The sequence below is a fragment of the Macrobrachium rosenbergii genome, chromosome 23 (assembly GCF_040412425.1).
Source record: "Macrobrachium rosenbergii isolate ZJJX-2024 chromosome 23, ASM4041242v1, whole genome shotgun sequence".
Lineage (NCBI taxonomy): Eukaryota > Metazoa > Arthropoda > Malacostraca > Decapoda > Palaemonidae > Macrobrachium > Macrobrachium rosenbergii.
In genome coordinates, this window is record NC_089763.1 from 4,902,331 (window position 1) to 4,922,104 (window position 19,774).

Genomic DNA, 19,774 nt, shown 5'->3' on the forward strand with positions numbered 1-19,774 from the left:
CTGTCACAGAGGCTGTGTCCCAATCAGAAGAGGTTAATGAGGATTCATCGGCAGAAGCAGTCAGGCAACAGAGTGGCGTGTGGGTGGGACATCCCCTGAGGATGTCTCGTTCAAGCAAGGACTCCACTCTGTGCCGAATACGCTTGACAACGCCAAGGCGGTGAATTTTGTTGCTCCAAGGGGTGATCACCCTGAGTTCGACTGTGGGGACGATCAAGGATTGTTCGTCAACCCAGATCACTGTCCACCAGGTTTGCTCATTTACCTTGGGACTGGCTGGCACTTGGGCCCGATCGATCAGGCTAATATCCGAGCTAGTGTCGGCAGTAGTTGGCAGGTGCACTGGTGGGCTAGAACCATCCAGAGAAGCCACTGAGATGGATTGTGTCCAGACCCTCTCAGGGTGAGTTCTCTCCGGCGACTCAGCCAAGGAGGCTGTGGCACTGATCAGCTTGATGTGCCTGGGAGTGACCACATGTTTTGGGCAGCCAGGATACCCGAAAGAAGAGTGCCCTGAAGCTCCACAGTCTCGGCAGGGTCCCCTGGGATAGGATGACCTCCCGGCAGTGACGGTGTGCTAGGAAGGTGGTGTGGAGTTAGAAGGAGAGGGAGAGTGGCGGTTATTGGCAGGCTGCCGATGGGTTTGCCCGTTGGTTATGTTCCCTGTAGTGGCACTCTGCTTCTGGATGGTTGTAAGTCTCCCAGGCATCAGCCAAGCGGCAGGCTTCCTTGAGAGTGGCTGGCTGCTTGTCACTATGATACACAGCCAGGAGCCCGGGCACACACTGGAAGAGGTCCTCCAGCATGGTCCTGTTGAGCACGTCCTTGAAGGTGTTGCACTGCAAGGATTCAAACCAGTGAGTTCCAGTCTGAGTCTCTTGACAGGCCCATTCTGTCCAGGACCAGCCAACATCCTTGACCATACCTCGGAACTGTTGTCTCCACCTCTCAGGAGTAATTTCATACACCCTGGTGATGGCCTCACAGACGGCAGCCATGTCTCCTCGTTGATCCCTGTCCAATGTTCAGTGGGGGCCTTAGCCTTCCCGTCCAGGTGCTTGGTGAGCAATAAGGTCCTCTCAGCCGGGCCAACAACATAGGTCTCAAAGAGGAACTCAATCTCTTCAAGCCATTGTTCCCACTCATCTTCAGTCCATTTGCTGACTAGGCTATTGACTGTTGATAGGAAGGTATTTAGGGCAGATGGTGTGGAGCTAGAGGCTTGTTGGGCTGCTAGAGCTTCTGCGCTTTCCTTCTTGGCTCTCTCCAACTCGAGCTCCTTGTCTAAGAGCTCCAACTCGCTCACCTTGAGTGCTTGCTCACTTTCTTTGAGGGCTAGTTCATGCTGTCTTCTCCTCTCTTCTCTTTTGGCTTCCTCTTGCCTTCTTCTCTCTTCTCTTTCTGCTTCTTCTCTCCTCTGCTCGGCTTCTTCCTGTCTTCTCTCTTCTCTTTCGGCTTCTTCTTTCCTCTGCTCGGCTTCTTCCTGTCTTCTTCTTTCTTCTCTTCTGGCTTCTTCTCTACTCTGCTCGGCTTCTTCCTGTCTTCTTCTCTCTTCTCTTTCAGCTTCTTCTCTCCTCTACACAGCTTCTCACAACCTTTTTTTATTCTTCGTACTGCCTTTGTTTGGCTATCTGCTCCTTGATCCATTTGGTGAGAGCGGCTCCTTGGAGCCCGGCCTCCTTCCCTAAATCCATGAAGGCTTTGTACTCCTCGGTTGCCATGTTGCTGGTGGGAAAGGGCAGCTAAGTGGGTTGACTGAGCGTTCTTTGAGGAATGGTTTGTGTTGATTGCTGGAAGTGTCCTGTGATTTTCTGGCACTTCAGTGATAGTGGCACCCTTGTAATAAGGTGGCACTGTGGGATAGAGTGTCCTGTGCGAAGGTCACACTGAGGGAGCGTTTCTGAAGGCAGGCTTAGGCCTTATGGGCAGAAACACCAGGTTTATGAAGTGATCCTGAAGGCTCTCTGGTCCTTATGGGTGGATGCATTGTTAATGGAACGCTCCTTATGGGCGGAGGCACTGGGTTTGTGGCACTCTGTCTCTTTGGTACAGGTGCAATGGGTTTGAGTAATTACTTTGGTTGGGTTTGTTGGTACTATGGTGCTGGTGCGCTCCGTGGAGCAATGCAGAGTGTCAGTGCATGAAACGGCACTGAAGGGAAGGGTAGCCTACTCTGCCTGAGGCATGAGGTAAGTAAGGAGTAAGAGGGAAAGGAGAGACTTTGGCAGACTGTCAGTGAGAAAGGAAAGGAAAAAAGAAAAATAAGTGCTTCAGTGATTGGGTTGCTTGGCAGTGCTGCAGATTAGTGACATGAGTGATGAGTTTTAAGAACTAGAGATTGCTCCCTGACATGAGGAAAGGGAGGATATGGGGGAGTACACTAAATAGGCAAATTGTTGCTTGCAGCATAAGCAAGTCTAGAATGAGATATACCCAACTTGTGTACGACAGTTGAATAACGTGTAATTAAATAGATGTCCGTGCGCTCTATGGCGTACGAGAATTTATCTGGGATAAAGCACAAAAAGGAAAGCAGGTGTGCAAGATTATTCACCGAACACGAGTGCTTATAAATTTTGCGCACTGTGTATATGATAAATGAATAATGAGTTTGAATCTTAAAAGATCAAATGTGGGTTAAACTAAAGAAAATTCTTTGTATTTAGCTTTTATGATTCGTGGGTTGTTTTTTCAAACTCGTGGATAAAGTTGTGTCAATCTCTCTCTGAGAAAGTGTAATGGGATGCTTATACGTTAGAGGTTATCATTACTCTACTTTTGTTTTAGGATAAATTAATTACGTTTGCACAATTATGTTAAGTTACGTTTCTTTTACAAAATGAATTTGTGGTAATTTACATAAGGTTACTAATGCATTCACGCCATGACCAGGGTAAACAAAGTTGCAACTGGGTCCAGGGATATTCGAGTCTTTCGTGAGGGCTTACGTTCAGCCAAAAGTGATGAAAGTTCGTTCAGTAAACAAAGGATGTGGGATCGAGTCGCTTGTGTGAGAAACAGCTGATCGTTCGCTCGCGTGCTTTGTCATGTGACAGAGACTGGGAAGCGGAATTGGAGGGAACAGGAAAAAAAGACACTACTTTCTTGGCAAAGTGCGGGTTTTGAATGCAAAATGAATTACTTAACTGCGAACATCAGCAATATCTTTACTTTACTGAATGTATGCTGGGAAGGTTGTTAATTAACTATCTTGGAATGCCGTTGTTGTTACTGCACTGGAAATGTTTCGCATATGGGCCAACTTGAACACAGCAACGCACTCGCCCAGTGTCAGGATGCCAGAAATCGCTACACGTTTTAGCTACTTAGTTATCCCAAAATTTATCACTGACCAAGAAATTGTACATTTCCTCGGCCGTAACTATTCCTGAATAAACTCCTAGCTACTCGTTCTCACTAACACATGCAGTAATTTCCTAGTAACACTTCCTAACTCCTATGCTCACTCATCTGGCAACACAGCACTCTACTTCTACACTCAGAAATTTTGCGGACGAAAGATTCGCGTCTGCCGCTCTGCTTCGCTAATTTAAGAACCTATATGCTTTCTCTTGTTTTACTAAGAAGTTCTAACAAAACTTGTTGCGTTTTTCGTAAAAAAAAAATTAATATAATTTTCCTATTTATCCCCACGGTATCCTTAATGTTACAACATAATGATAACAACCTTTTATCTTAATACTCTTTGCTCCAGTCGCTTCTATGCCTTGTGAATAATGGAATTGTTTAATTTAAATTAATAATTTATTCCTGGTTCATCTCTTCCTATTTCTTAGCCTTTAGCCACGCTATTTTATGCTGTTCCATAGGGGTCCCCGATTATAAACAAAAGGAATGTTATTGGAACTTACCTTAATGTTTTCATTGATTTACCCAGACACTTAAGGTCGCTGATTTGGAATTAGAATTCTTTTACGTTTAAAGTTTTTTTTTTTTCTTACAGAAAACGGGCAAGTATGTGAGACCAAAATGTGACAATTTACAGACACATAAACCACATATGATAAATTATAAATGCAGTAATTTAAAGACATGCAATGCAAGTATGAGGGGCCACAGATGCAGCAATTCACGTTAAAGCAAGTAACTCTGATAGGCACAAAATGTATCAATTCACAGGCAGCAATACAATGAAAGGGGTAAATTCCAGGATAATGGAAATTAGTTCATCAGGATGATTTCTGTGTGGGCAACGGATTCTTGCAATCAGGCTACAATGAGGAATGGTTGTGAAATTTGGATGGCAGTCAGTAAAGGGTATCTTGGCATAGATTTGCAAACTTGGCAGGATATGCAGTCTCCTGGAAAGTAATTCCAGAATTAGTACAAACACGTGGTGACAAATGAAATCTCCCTTGTTACTAAATAAAGCACAATGAACAATCTTACCTTCTAAATCTTAGTTAGCCCAATTTAACACTTTAAAGGAAGGATTTAATTGCAGGTTATGAGGCTACTGAGCAAATGCACTTTAAAGGACAAAGGGGGATGGCGCGGCTTACACAAAGGGAACACGAGAGTAGAACTGAAAATGGGAAAATCTTGGAGATGCACTAAGAAAGGATTAAATCGACTGAAAGGGGAACAGTGGTTACTGGCACAGACTAGCTCTCAGGTTTTACCTTAGACGCATATTTGAGCTCTGAATACACTGTCAGTGGCCATTCGAGTCGTCGCTGGCCAGCTCCCAGAGAACAGGGAACAGACGTCTGTCTCGGAATACAACTGGGAAGTCTCTCCTCTCTGTTTCCAAACCGATGCCGAACGGCTGTTTTGCGTACATCCAGGTGTCTATGAAAGAATAGTCTGCCGCCAGTCAGGAATTCAAGGGAAAATGGTCTTACAAACTATGAGATTAAAGCTTAAGATCATAGCTTCCCTTTCGCGTGGCTTGAGCCCCTAATACCTATAACCTCTCTAATGTGAACTCGAAAACACTACCCCACAGAAGGTGGGAATCTAGATGTATTCTTGTAGTAGGGGGGCTGAAGGAGGGGGAGCTATTGCTTAGCAGGCCCGGGCATTTCTAGCCAGGAGAATAGAACGTAGTGGACTATTTCTTAGTTCAAAAAATGGGCGCTAACCTGAGATTTTCACCGATTTCTCAGCCTACAATTAAACTGAAAGGTGGTTTTATTCCTTGAATAATTTAGTTCCTACCTTTCTGAAGGGGGATGTAAATCCTTGACGATATATATTTATATGTGTGTATATATATAGTGTATATATATATATATATATATATATATATATATATATATATATATATATATATATATATATATATATATATATATATATATATATATACTATATACTATATGTATATATGTATATATGTATATATATATATATATATATATATATATATATATATATATATATATATATATATATATATATATATATATATATATATATATATATATATATATATATTAGTATATAGTGTATATACTATACATACTATATATATACACAAATAATAACACCAAAAGGTTACTTCACATCGACCAGATACTTGAAACCTCATAACAAAGAGTGCGACTTAATCTCTAAAGGTACAATGATCCCATAAAAGTTACTTATCACTTGAGAAAATCAATTTAACTTTATCAAGTTATGGATGAGGCAAAAATTATTAAGTTATACCCAGACTAGTGGAAAATGGGCATCACTTCACCAAACACTGTAACTGTCTCTCTGGTTCTATTTTACCTAGATAAGTCTTAGGTGAACAAACAGATACATCACTTACCTTGTATACATTCATTAATGTCAATAATTCCTGGTGGTAAAAATGAAATGCTATGTTTTAAAAAAAAATTAAACAAACAGGTTTATTTCTAAATTCAAAAATTATATGTAAAGTTCACAATCTCAAAAGATTTACCATTAATTGACAACAGAGTAAGATTTAAGTATTTCTTAATCAAGTTTAATTCACAAAACTCTAATTTATTTAATTTGGTTAGGTAAGAATCACACTATTAACTATCACTTGCAAGTGCCAAGTATATACCTGACTAACCAATGCAAACAGTCACCAAAATATTACTGACTGGAATCCACATAAACATTCTCCAAAATCTCAATAACAGGTGGGCACTAACAAAATGTGAAGAAATCACCAGCAAAACACAGTAATAATGAAATTATAATAATGTGATAGCACAGACATAAGAATGTGATATGCAAAAATGGAAATATACCAATCACCAAAAATGTGCCTAAAGACTATATCAATCTTTCACAAGAATGTTTCCCTTTAAAAAGAAAAAAAATTAAACTCACGTCTTTCTAAGACTTTCTTATAGACAACACTGTCAAGGCACTAACACATATTCAAAATAATAATTCTCTTTTACCAAGAATATCACTTTAACTCTTACCATTACAAAACACAGTAATCACCACATTACCTTTTGTAATTATTACACCATTATACAACTAAACAACACTTGCACAAAACAATATTCCTGATCACCTTCTACAAAATTAACACACTCCTGAGGTGAGTTTAACAGAGCTTTTACAAACAGTATCCCTTCAGTTTCCCTTATATTTATAATGGGATTATTGAGAGAGAGAGAGAGAGAGAGAGAGAGAGAGAGAGAGAGAGAGAGAGAGAGAGAGAGAGAGAGAGAGAGAGAGAATGATTATCTCAGGGACCCCTATGGCAGACTGAGTGTCTTTGGAACAGCACTGCACTTTTAACTCCAACAGAAGGCCTTCCAGAATACATGATACAAAAAGTATGCATACTTCATACATACATACATACATACAAGTATACACGTGTATGAATACACACACAGCTGAGTCTTGAGGGCCTGACCTCTTATCTACATGATGGACATTTCCTGTTCAGGGTTAAGCAGAAAAAGATATGTTAAACCAAATTCTTGGGAGACTTACAAAGCTGAGCAAAAAATAGGAATCGCTTTTAGACCGAAAATTGGCTGGTTGGGAGCTCGTCAACTCCACTTATCTTACTGTTGCTCATTCTCTCTTTCTCAGATTACGAAAAGAATAAGCACAGATAGTTAATAACCATGGGTTAAGCATACAGAACAAATATATAATAGAGAACTCGCCGATTGGGTGACAGCTCATCATGATAATACAAGAGGGGGTTCTTTTTCCTCAGTGCGAGTTACTGGCAACTGCAAATAGGATGTAGTGACCTGATAAGAATCCGTCGTTCATAACACAGTTCCAAATACTAAACAAAGGGAAAAAATATACCAAAGTATTGTAAGGTTACATGATATACAATTTATCTGCAAGAAAAAGACATTTTAAAATCACATCTTCACAATGAATGACGAATCTGCATGCAAAACATCAAAATTTTCACAGAGACATATAAACACTTATAAAATGGTTATATATATTATAACACCTTATAATATTCCTCCCCAAAAAAGATTAGTTATCCCGGGTTCGAATCGGTGGATTTGGAGAGGGGTAAATAATCTACAATTACGCTGCTCTCTCCAAAAATGTTCTCTCTCCTTACACAACAAGATTATACAAACAATCAGGGAAATTATTATGGCTGAAAAACTTGCACAAAATAGGCAATAAACTCTAAACACATTCACAAATCTTTGTAACTCCTTCACCACTTTAAAAACAAACTTAGCTTCGCCAAATATTATCAAGTAATTGATCAATAAGAGGTAAGGGATAATTATCAGCTACACTGATGGAATTCAATTTCCTATAATCAATACACATCCTAAACGAGCCATCTGGTTTCTTTACTAACACACAAGGAGAACTGTAATGACTTGAACTGGGCTCTGCCAGTCCGTGCTGCAACAAATAATGAACTTCCTTTTTCAAAACATCTCGATGAAAGGGTGATACACAATAAGCTCTTTGCTTGAATGGTTTAGCATCTTTTCTGATCTTAATCTCAAACACATTCACAAATCTTTGTAACTTCTTCACCACTTTAAAAACAAACTTAGCTTCGCCAAATATTATCAAGTAATTGATCAATAAGAGGTAAGGGATAATTATCAGCTACACTGATGGAATTCAATTTCCTATAATCAATACACATCCTAAACAAGCCATCTGGTTTATTTACTAACACACAAGGAGAACTGTAATGACTTGAACTGGGCTCTGCCAGTCCGTGCTGCAACAAATATTGAACTTCCTTTTTCAAAACATCTCGATGAAAGGGTGATACACAATAAGCTCTTTGCTTGAATGGTTTAGCATCTTTTCTGATCTTAATCTCAAACACATTCACAAATCTTTGTAACTCCTTCACCACTTTAAAAACAAACTTAGCTTCGACACATATTATTAAGTAATTGATCAATAAGAGGTAAGGGATAATTATCAGCTACACTGATGGAATTCAATTTCCTATAATCAATACACATCCTAAACAAGCCATCTGGTTTCTTTACTAACACACAAGGAGAACTGTAATGACTTGAACTGGGCTCTGCCAGTCCGTGCTGCAACAAATATTGAACTTCCTTTTTCAAAACATCTCGATGAAAGGGTGATACACAATAAGCTCTTTGCTTGAATGGTTTAGCATCTTTTCTGATCTTAATCTCAAACACATTCACAAATCTTTGTAACTCCTTCACCACTTTAAAAACAAACTTAGCTTCGCCACATATTATCAAGTAATTGATCAATAAGAGGTAAGGGATAATTATCAGCTACACTGATGGAATTCAATTTCCTATAATCAATACACATCCTAAACAAGCCATCTGGATTCTTTACTAACACACAAGGAGAACTGTAATGACTTGAACTGGGCTCTGCCAGTCCGTGCAGCAACAAATATTGAACTTCCTTTTTCAAAACATCTCAATGAAAGGGTGATACACGATAAGCTCTTTGTTTGAATGGTTTAGCATCTTTTCTGATCTTAATCTCATGCCTTGTCAAGTCAGTACACTTAGGTATTTCTGTAAAAATTTCAAGGAAATTTTGGATCATGTCAGTTAATTCTTTGCTTTGTTCAACACTTAGATGTTTTAGTTTGCTTTCTAAATTTTCTAATGTTGATGAATTGTTCATCTTATTTTCAGCTCCCAACTCGTAACCATCATCTTCCTCTGTATATGAAGTTGTCTGGGCTATAGACATAACCTCAGTTGTAGTTTCTGAAAAGTAGGGTTTCAATAGATTTACATGTATTTTCCTCCATCGTTTCCTTCTCCCCGGTGTTTCAATCACATAAGTTCGATCACTTAACTTTTTTGTTATCCTATAAGGACCTTGAAATTTATTTGTAAGGGGAAACCTTTTCACTGGTAAGAACACTAGAACTTGCTGTCCAACATTAAAGCTTCTTAACTTAGTCCTAGCATCATATTTTCTTTTCATTTTCTCTTGGCTTGTCTTCAAATTTTCTATAGAGAATTTTCTAATTTCTTCTAATCTTTTCCTCAAGTTCTTCACATATTCTCCTTGGACTTCCTCCTGATTTTCTTCCCAGTTCTCTGCAAGGATTTTCAACGGACCTCTCACGTCTCAACCGAAAATCATTAATTTCATTTGGCGAACATCCCATACTTTCTTGATAACCATTTCTTACCTCAAATAACATTAAGGGTAAATCAACACCCCATTCTCTTCCTGACTTATTACAGTATTTGGTTAACATACTTTTCAAAGTTTGGTAGAACCTTTCTAAAGCTCCTTGAGTCTCTGGGTGATAAGTGGTACATAACTGTTGTTTCACTCCTAGCAAATTCAGCACATCTTGGAATCATTTGGAGGTAAAGTTCGTTCCTCTATCGCCCTGTACAATTTCTGGAATTCCAAACTTGGAGGAAAATTCCACCAACTTCTCAGCTATTTCCTTTGCACTTATACTTCTTATAGGAATCACCTCTGGATACCTTGTTATGGGACACATTAACATCAACAGATATTCATGTCCTTTCTTCGTTTTCGGAAGCAGGCCAACCACATCTATTATCACCTTGCTAAAAGGTTCTCCTCTAACTTCTAAAGGTTCTAGGGGTGCTTCTTGAATAGTTTCATTTGGTTTTCCAGCTATTTGGCATGTATGACACTCCCTGCAAAATTTGTAGACATCCTTGTGTAGTCCAGGCCAAAAGAAATACTTCATAACCTTCTCAACAGTCTTCCTGATTCCCATATGTCCAGCTTCGTGCGCTACTGCTACCACTTGCTTCCTTAATGGATATGGAATTAAAATTTGATGATATTCACCCCATTCAGCATTTCCTGGTATATCTACAGGTCGATGCTTCCTCATTAGAAATCCATCCATTAGATAATAACAGGTAGAATTTTGTTGCATTTCTTCTGGTTCAACAACTCTGAAGAACAGTTCAGCCAACGTTGTATCCCTCTTCTGTAATTCCACTAATTTTTCTCTAGTCACTTGACCAACTTCAAGGGTTGAACTCTCAATATCTGTTAACTTTGCTTCAGTAATTTCACTACTGTCTTGAGGAACATTTTGAACACTCAGAGTCTCTTTACCAACAATAGGATTTTCTTCTTCTGCAAGAATCTCTTCAGTACTGACATTAGGGGAAACTTCACTTACCTGGAACAGCTCTTCTAGGCTCAAAGATCCTTCTGGTGCAGGGAAATTTTCAGTTTTTTCACTTTTGTGCTCAGTTCTCGTCATGCTCCTGGTAGTTACACAATTTGGAAATAGGTGAGGGTTTTTCTTCTCTAATTCTGTTGTAGGACTAATCCTTAATGGTTTGTCTGTCACTACAGGACAAGGAACAGAGGGAACACCACCAACTTCAATACCCAGTAAAACATGCAAGCTTTCAACAGCTAGTGAGTCCTTTACTGCAAAATCAATATTTCCTGTCACTAATTCACATGACAAATGCAAGCGGCATATAGGAGTTACTTCCTCTCCTCCTATACCTTTTAAAATAACTGAATCTCCAGTGAGATTCTTCTCCAACTGTGGGTGAGCACCTCGAATTACCACACTGTGATTACTTCCTGTATTACGTAATATCTTCACTGGTACCTGTACACTCAAAGAGGGGTTTGTCAGCATACCTTCATAGATATATGGATTAAAAGCCTCCTCACTGTTCAGCCACTCAATACTGGAATTTGTATTTCCACTGGTTGCTAAGCACTCTGCTTGTCTGATTTCATTTTGTCCCACATTGTTCCTTGTAGTTGGCTTCACCTGGTTAGCTCTTGTCACCTGTCCAACTGGCTTAGTCCGCTGATACACTTTATAACAGTCTCGACTATAATGTCCTACTCTTCCACACTTGTGGCAAACAACATTAATTTTCTGCACTTGTCTTGAGAATAGACTAGAAGGGGCGGGTTTACCATTCCACTGCTGTGGGGCATATCCTGGTTTGGCACTGGTATAATTATTAGAGGGGTTTCTCACAGCACTGTTCTTAAAATTCAACTGAGACCTATAATCTGTGAACTGTTGGTTCTGGTACCTGCCATTATAACTCTTTTTGCTGAAAATTATATTGTAATCCTCACTCAGAGTAGCAGCTTTATCAAGTTTCTTCACCTCTCTCTCTCTCTCAAATAAGCTCCTATATGTTCAGGAATTCTTCTTAGATATTGCTCTAAGACCACTAATTCTTCAAGTTCGTCCATAGACTTAACTTTAGCCGCTTCCAGCCATCGTTTAAAACATCTCCTGACTTTATAGGCATAATCCAAGAAAGTCATCTTGTCATCCTTCTTCAAAGATCTAAATCTTTCATTGTAATATTCAGGGGTCATCTGGTAAACCTGTAGCACATTGTGTTTGAGTACCTGGTACTCTTTACACTGATCAGCTGATAAGGCTAAGTAGGCACTTCTTCCTTTACCAATGAGAAAACTCTGTAACATGACCATATATCCTCTGGCCATCCCATACCTGAAGCCACTTTTTCAAAGTGATCAAAAAACTAATCTGGAGCTTTTTCTGTAAATTTTGGAATTAACTTCTGTACTCTCACTACATCAAACACATGGTCTGTGCTACCTTGGATATAGTTATATGGGTTTACAGGCAGTAAGGATCGAGTTCTGTTTAACTCCAACTCCCTTTCCTGTTTTGCCTTTTCTCTTTCTTCTTCTTCTTTCCTCCTTACTCTGTCTCTTTCTTCTCTTGCTATATCTCTTTCTTCTTTTTCTTTTTCTCTTTCTTCTCTTACTTTATCTCTTTCTTCTTTTTCTTTATCAGCCTGTATCTGCAGTCTAAGTAAGTTTTCTTCTGACTCTAACACCTTCAGTCTTCCCCAAAATTCTTCTGAGTCTAAACTCCTAAATTCTGCCTGTACATCACTGTTCTCGTTCTCTTGCCTTGCCTTATTTGTAAATTCTATCTCAGTTACCTTCAACAATTCATATGCCTCCCCTAACTCTCCATCCACTTTACCAGAGCTTATTAATGCTTTGATTGCGACACACTTAACTTGTGCCTCACTCATATCAAAAGTAACATTACCCCCATATGTTACTGCTAAGAGAGTCCGCTGTCCCTTAGTCAGGTGAGATTTAGATAACTTTCTGATGGTTGGAGCTGCCAGAAATTCCTGAACTTCAAACCGAGCCATTTTTCTAGTTTACTCAACAAGAAGGGTTTACAATTCACTTCAGAACAATTATATGGTTATTCTCCTACCAAAAATATATTCCTAACACCACCAGTATAAATCATAAACCAGAGTGATATTCTGTTTAGTTCTCCCTAGACGATGGGCACCTATTAATTTAATTTCCCGGGTCTGGGCACCAAATCTTTTGTCACAAAGTGATCAAGCACATGGTTATTACACAAATAATAATACCAGAAGGTTACTTCTTATCGACCAGATACTTGAAACCTTATAACAAAGAGTGCGACTGAATCTCTAAAGGTACAATGGTCCCATAAAACTTACTTATCACTTGAGAAAATCAATTTAACTTTATCAAGTTATGGATGAGGCAACAATTATTAAGTTATACCCAGACAAGTGGAAAATGGGTATCACTTCACCAAACACTGTAACTGTCTCTCTGGTTCTGTTTACCCAGATAAGTCTCTGGTGAACAAACAGATACATCACTTACCTTGTACACATTCATTAATGTCACTAATTACTGGTGGTAAAAATGAAATGCTATGTTTTAAAAAACTTTAAACAAACAGGTTTATTTCTAAGTTCAAAAGTTATATGTAAAGTTCACAATCTCAAAAGATTTACCATTAATTGACAACAGAGTAAGATTTAAGTAATTCTTAATCAAGTTTAATTCACAAAACTCTAATTTATTCAATCTGGTTAGGTAAGAATCAAACTATTAACTATCACTCAAGTGCCAAGTATATACCTGACTAACCAATGCAAACAGTCACCAAAATGTTACTGACTGGAATCCACATAAACATTCTCCAAAATCTCAATAACAGGTGGGCACTAACAAAATGTGAAGAAATCACCAGCAAAACACGTAATAATAAAATTATAATAATGTGATAGCACAGACATATAAAAATGCGATATGCAAAAATGGAAATATACCAATCACCAAAAGTGTGCCTAAAGACTGTATTAATCTTTCACAAGAATATTTCCCTTTAAAAAGAAAAAGTTAAACTTACGTCTTTCTAAGACTTTCTTATAGACAACACTGTCAAGGCACTAAGACTTATTCAAAATAATAATTCTCTTTTACCAAGAATATCACTTTAACTCTTACCATTACAAAACTCAGTAATCACCACATTACCTTTTGTAATTATTACATCATTATATATCTCCACAACACTTGCATAAAACAATATTACTGATCACCTTCTACAAAATTAATACACTCCTGGGGTGAGTTTAACAGAGCTTTTACAAACAGTAACCCTTCAGTTTCCCTTATATTTATAATGGGATTATTGAGAGAGAGAGAGAGGGAGAGAGAGATGCTTATCTCAGGGACCCCTATGGCAGACTGAGTGTCTTTGGAACAGCACTGGACTTTTAACTCCAACAGAAGCCCTTCCAGAATACATGATACATAGAGTATGCATACAGCATACATACATACAAGTATACTCGTGTATGAATACACACACGGCTGAGTTTCGAGCGCTTGACCTCTTATCTACATGAGGGACATTTCCGGTTCAGGGTTAAGCAGAAAAGATATTTTAAGCCAAATTCTTGGGAGACTTACAAAGCTGAGCAAACAATAGGAAGCACTTCTAGAAAAAAAAAAAAAAAAAAAAATATATAAATATATATATATATATATATATATATATATATATATATATATATATATATATATATATATATATATATATATATATATATATATATATATATATATATATTGTAAGAAACCACAGGCCTCATAAAGTTCTCAGTACATTCAATTCTTTTTTCCTGATTATTAGCTCATGCCAGTATGATGATTGGAAGATAAAAATATGAGGATTTTAAGGTGGAGTCTTTCATTACAGGAATTTGACTTACAAATAGAGCATGTACCAGGGAGTGATAATATAATTCCAGGTGTCTTGTTTCGTTCATTTGAGAACGTGTAAGCACTGGGATCGTTACAGGGCCTCCAAGCGCTGAAGAAAAGCATAAGATCCACTTGATTTGTGTTTAGAAACTTTCTTACTTTTTCTCTTTCGGACACTCTGTGTACTCCGTATTAAGTGTGGACTGGACTCGAAGACGACGCTCCACTTTAGCACTCAGTTGTTTATTTTGTGAAGGGAAGATTTATTTATAGAATAATTTGTGTATTTGTGCATATATATATCTCCAGTTATGGATTAATATAGGTTTAAAGTATGTTGTTGTAATTGTATTTTGTTAATAGTTTAATTAGGCTTAAGAATATTTTCTATTCTGTTTCTCCTTGTATCGCGTGTTAGTGTAATTTACGCCCAAGTGCAATTGTTGTTTTTCTACCTTCTACTTATTCCTGTCCGTTTATCTTAAATAAAAGTTAGCCAGGTTCATGGCGGTTGTGTTTGTGTAATGTTTTGCGAGTGTGTCTTATTAGCTTGTACCAGTATGATACTCTTTAGAACACTGCCAGATAATAAACAATTCAGGGCAAAAATCTCAAAAAGGAGGGGGTCAAGAACTCGCTAGGCGAATTAACAAACACATTTATTACAATAGCTCAACTGAAACTACAAAGAGACTCCCCCTGAAAACTGGAACGAGGGAGGAAAAGACACACTTGCAAAACATTGCACAAACACAACCACATCCGCCTAGCTAACTTTTATTCAAGATAAAGGGACAGGAATAAGTAGAAGGTAGAAAAACAACAATTGCACCTGGGTGTAAATTATGTTAACACATGGTAGAATGAGAAACAGAGTAGAAAATATCCTTAAGCCTAATTAAACTATTAACAAAATACAATTACAAAAGCAGAGAGAGAGAGAGAGAGAGAGAGAGAGAGAGAGAGAGAGAGAGAGAGAGAGAGAGAGAGAGAGAGAGAGAGAAATTATTCTGTCAATAAATCGTCCCTTCACAAAATAAGCAAATGAGTGCTACAGTGGAACGTTGTCCTCGAATCCAGTCCATGCTTAATACAGTGTACACAAAGCATCCAAAACAGAATAAGATAAGAAAAGTTTCTAAACACAATCAAGTGGATCTTACGCTTTTCTTCGGCGCTAGGAGGCCCTGTAACAATCCCAGGATGTTAGCAGGCTGAAGACGAGGGCAGACGAAGGGTGTAGCAACACCATACAGGACACTCGGCAGGGCACAAGAGTAATGCTTGGCATAAGGGTGGGGGTGCCACCTACGACCAGAGTCACTAAATGTTGTTGCCGACACAGCACATGGCTCATAGGGTGGCAAAGTAGTTTGTACCACCAGTAGTCGTCTCCAAACAAGCAGACGGGGGTGCCAAGAGTGTCACAGACATAAATCTGGGCAATCTGCCTTCAGAAGAAAAAGGGGCTAAAACATCCTCTAAAGCATGACCGTTTTACACTGAAACTGGAGGCAACATACAAAGACTCCACGTCACTTGTGGGTGGAATCGGCAGCGGGCGGCAAGCGGCCAGACCATCACCAACAAGCATGAAAATAGAAACATTCTTATATGGGCGATGTATCTATTAGCACAAAACAACAGTTGAGGGAAGGTGAAAACCCAAGTCCAGCCTTATACATACATATACACACACACACACACATACACACACACACACACACACACACATATATATATATATATATATATATATATATATATATATATATATATATATATATATATATATATATATATATATATATATATATATATATATATATATATATATACACACACACATATGTATATATATTGAAGAAAAGTAAATATTCCATTTGAATAAAAGAGAAAAGGAACATTAGCATAAGTGCCACAAATGAAAAAAAAGTATATAATTACCTTTCTGTTTCTTTCGTGGAGGTGACAAGAGGTTCTCCTCTTCAACAGCCTCTTCGCCTCTAGCTGCTTCGATGTGCTGTTGGTAGTCTGGGTCATTGTCGTCGTCATCGACATCAATGTCCCCAAATTCACTACGACTGGGGTCACTTGGGAAAAAACCCCTAACACCTGTCTCACCATGGAAGGTTTTGAGCAAGCAAATAATCACAATAATTAAGTTATTGAAGTCATAATGGTTACAATATAAATAAAAATAATTATCATAATAAAAAAAATATTGTTGTGCATATGTGGTGATCATTACTACATATTCATGCTATAATTATGCTATAACTAGTCAGAATTGATACTAGTATTGAATTTTAGAAACAAATTCGCCCCAAAATTCCCCTATTTCATGGTTATTATTAATATATAAAACATTTGAATAGCCTAAAATATTCAATACAATAGTCAAGAACACTATTACTGTAGAATTTTTCAGAACAATCAGTTCACCAATATGTACGAATTCACTAACGTAAATGGGCACAGCATCCAGTTCGGCATGTTTCATTATCAATCATACTTCCCAGTAAACCAAAGTCTATCTAATAAAAGATAAGTCTGTTCACTTACTGCGAAAAAGTAGCACGAGCCACACAACGACGTCATCTAGCCTGCAAAACACTGGGTCCATTACACAGAACTAAGTCAGTCAGCAACGAGCCAGTGTTGTGTGCAGAACTCTGACTGCGGCAATCAAACATGCCTAACAATTGTGCTGTTAGTGGCTGCACATCCAATTACGAAAACAAAGATGGAACTGTTTTTCACAGTTTCCCACGAGATGAGGCTTTGAGGGAAAAGTGAGCCACATTTTGAAACAGAGAAAATATAAATCTAAAAAAAAGACATGAGGATAGAAGCTTATATTTAAAAGGTTAATTATCTAATAAAAATGACAAATTACATTATAATGTGTAAGATGCTTTGTTCATTTCTCTCTCTCATTTCTACTCATTTACTGCAGTAACTTCTTATAAATTACTAAGTAATTACTTCAGTCTAAATATAATAATATTACACAGTCATTTATAATATTACACAGTAATTTACTGATAGAGTACAGTGTAAACTGGCCACTCCTCACCAGTATTAACTTTAAGTAAGTTATAACAAGTGTTAGGAACAATTGTTTGCCGATTGTTCCCTTAGTGGGTTGTTGCCTCCTTTGTTTTTGTTGGTTTTTCTTACCAGTGAATTGACGTCTGTTGAATGGCGTCAGACTTCATTAGTCAGGTTCGTAACAGCAACAAGTCAAGTTCGTAGCAGTAACGAATCGGGTCCAAGGTAGCAGCGAGTCAGTTGGGGTAGCAGCAGCAGGTATCCGTACCTGGCAGCAGAGCAGCGGAGAGTTTCTTGAGGACGAGCTGGTTGCCGTATCGGCTCTGTCATGGCCGTCGTAATTGGAGGAGGACGTCAGTACGTTTCTTGGAGAACGAGATAGTTGCTGTGTCAGCTCTGTCACTGTCATCATAATTGGAGGAGGACGTCAGTACGTCTCTTGGAGGACGAGATGGTTGCCATGTCGGCTCTGTCATTGTCATCATAATTGGAGGAGGACATCAGTATGTTTCTTGGAGGACAAGATGGTTGCCGTGTCGGCTCTGTCGTGGTCGTCGGTACTGGAGGAGGACATCAGCACTGTGCTTGAGGACGAGATGGTTGTCGTTTCAACTCTGTCGGAGTTGTCCTGCAGTGTTCCTGTAAAGCAGCTTGGGGCTGTTTCGACGGCTCTATTGAGTTCGTCTGAGGATGTTTAAGTAACTCAGGCTGTAATGTAACTAGTAGCATGCTGCTTATGTATTATTTATCATACTGCTTTTGTATTTCATATTATGCTGCTTGTGTATTTATTGTTTTTTTTGATGCATTATGCTGCCTGTGTTATTTTATTTTGCTGCTCAAGTGTTTATTGATTTATTTCAGGTTTATTATTATGCTGCCTGTGTATTAATTAATTTTGCTGCTCAAGTGTTTATTAATTTGAAGTTAAAATTACTTGTATTGTATTTTGCTGTTGTTAAGTAATTAATTCTTTTGTTAGTAATGCTAATTTTAAATTGAACCTGACTCGACTGTAAATATGTATATAACTTACTGTAAATAAATTAATATTAAGGTATTTTTTTTTTTTGGTTTTGTTCAACTCCTCCCTCCTTTGTTTGTCACCTCTCGTCAGTCATTTCAGCCCAATTGCTTGTTTTTTTTTAAAGAACCTGTCGATCTCGAGAGGTGAGATCATAATATTGGCGACCTTGCCAGGATTGGCTCTGTTTTGGCTGGCAGGGGTGTGGCAGCATCAGGGGAGAGTTTTTTGTTTGTAAAAAAAAAAAAAAAATGTTGTATTTTTTTTTTCTGTTAGGTGGGGAGGTGTTAGGAACAATCGTTTGCTGATTGTTCCCTTAGTGGGTTGTTGCCTCCTTTGTTTTTGTTGGTTTTTCTTACTGGCGAGTTGACGTCTGTTGAATGGCATCAGACTTTGTTAGTCAGGTTCGTAACAACAACAAGTCAGGTTCATAACAGCAACAAGTCAGTTCATAGCAGCAATGAATCGGGTACAATGTAGCAGCGAGTCAGTTGGGGTAGCAGCAGCAGGTATCCATACCTGCGAGTCAGGTCCTGGCAGCAGAGCAGTGGAGAGTTTCTTGAGGACGAGATGGTTGCTGTGTCGGCTCTGTCATGGTCGTCGTAATTGGAGGAGGATGTCAGTACGTTTCTTGGACGACGAGATGGTTGCCGTGTCAGCTCTGTCATTGTTGTCATAATTGGAGGAGGACGTCAGTACGTTTCTTGGAGGAAGAGATGGTTGCCGTGTCGGCTCTGTCATGGTCATCGTAATTGGAGGAGGACATCAGTACATTTCTTGGAGGACGAGATGGTTGCCGTGTCGGCTCTGTCGTGGTCATCGGTACTGGAGGAGGACGTCAGGACTGTGCTTGAGATCGAGATGGTTGTTGTTTCGACTCTGTCGGAGTTGTCCTGCAGTGTTCCTGTAAAGCAGCTTGGGGCTGTTTCGACGGCTCTATTGAGTTCGTCTGAGGATGTTTATGTAACTCTGGCTGTAATGTAACTAGTAGCATGCTGCTTATGTATTATTTATTATACTGTTTTTGTATTTCATATTATGCTGCTTGTGTATTTATTGTTGTTTTTTATGTATTATGCTGCCTGTGTTATTTTATTTTGCTGCTCAAGTGTTTATTGATTTATTTAAGGTTTATTATTATGCTGCCTGTGTATTAATTAATTTTGCTGCTCAAGTGTTTATTAATTTGAAGTTAAAATTACTTGTATT

The 19,774-nt window shown here is 38.4% G+C and overlaps 1 protein-coding gene across 1 annotated transcript; it reads right to left on the bottom strand.

The window, feature by feature from the left end:
• Nucleotides 1-620: 620 nt before the first annotated feature.
• On the bottom strand, nt 621-19,312 carry LOC136850968 (golgin subfamily A member 6-like protein 26). The gene is made up of 8 exons (XM_067124947.1): nt 19,192-19,312; nt 16,435-16,602; nt 13,096-13,125; nt 12,195-12,580; nt 11,865-11,914; nt 10,424-10,679; nt 926-1,576; nt 621-839 (listed from the first exon to the last, which is right to left on the bottom strand). Exons 1-8 carry the CDS (start codon nt 19,310-19,312, stop codon nt 621-623), a joined length of 1,881 nt encoding a protein of 626 aa, XP_066981048.1.
• Nucleotides 19,313-19,774: the final 462 nt, after the last annotated feature.

Coding starts and splice junctions, on each gene's coding strand:
- LOC136850968 (XM_067124947.1), bottom strand. CDS start 19,312: ATGACCATGACAGAGCCGACACGGCAACCATCTCTTCCTCCAAGAAAC. Junction 12,581..13,095: donor CATTAATGAATGTGTACAAG/GTAAGTGATGTA, acceptor CTCGGTTTGAAG/TTCAGGAATTTCTGGCAGCT. Junction 1,577..10,423: donor CAACCCTTGAAGTTGGTCAA/GTGACTAGAGAA, acceptor GAAGCTGTGTAG/AGGAGAGAAGAAGCTGAAAG.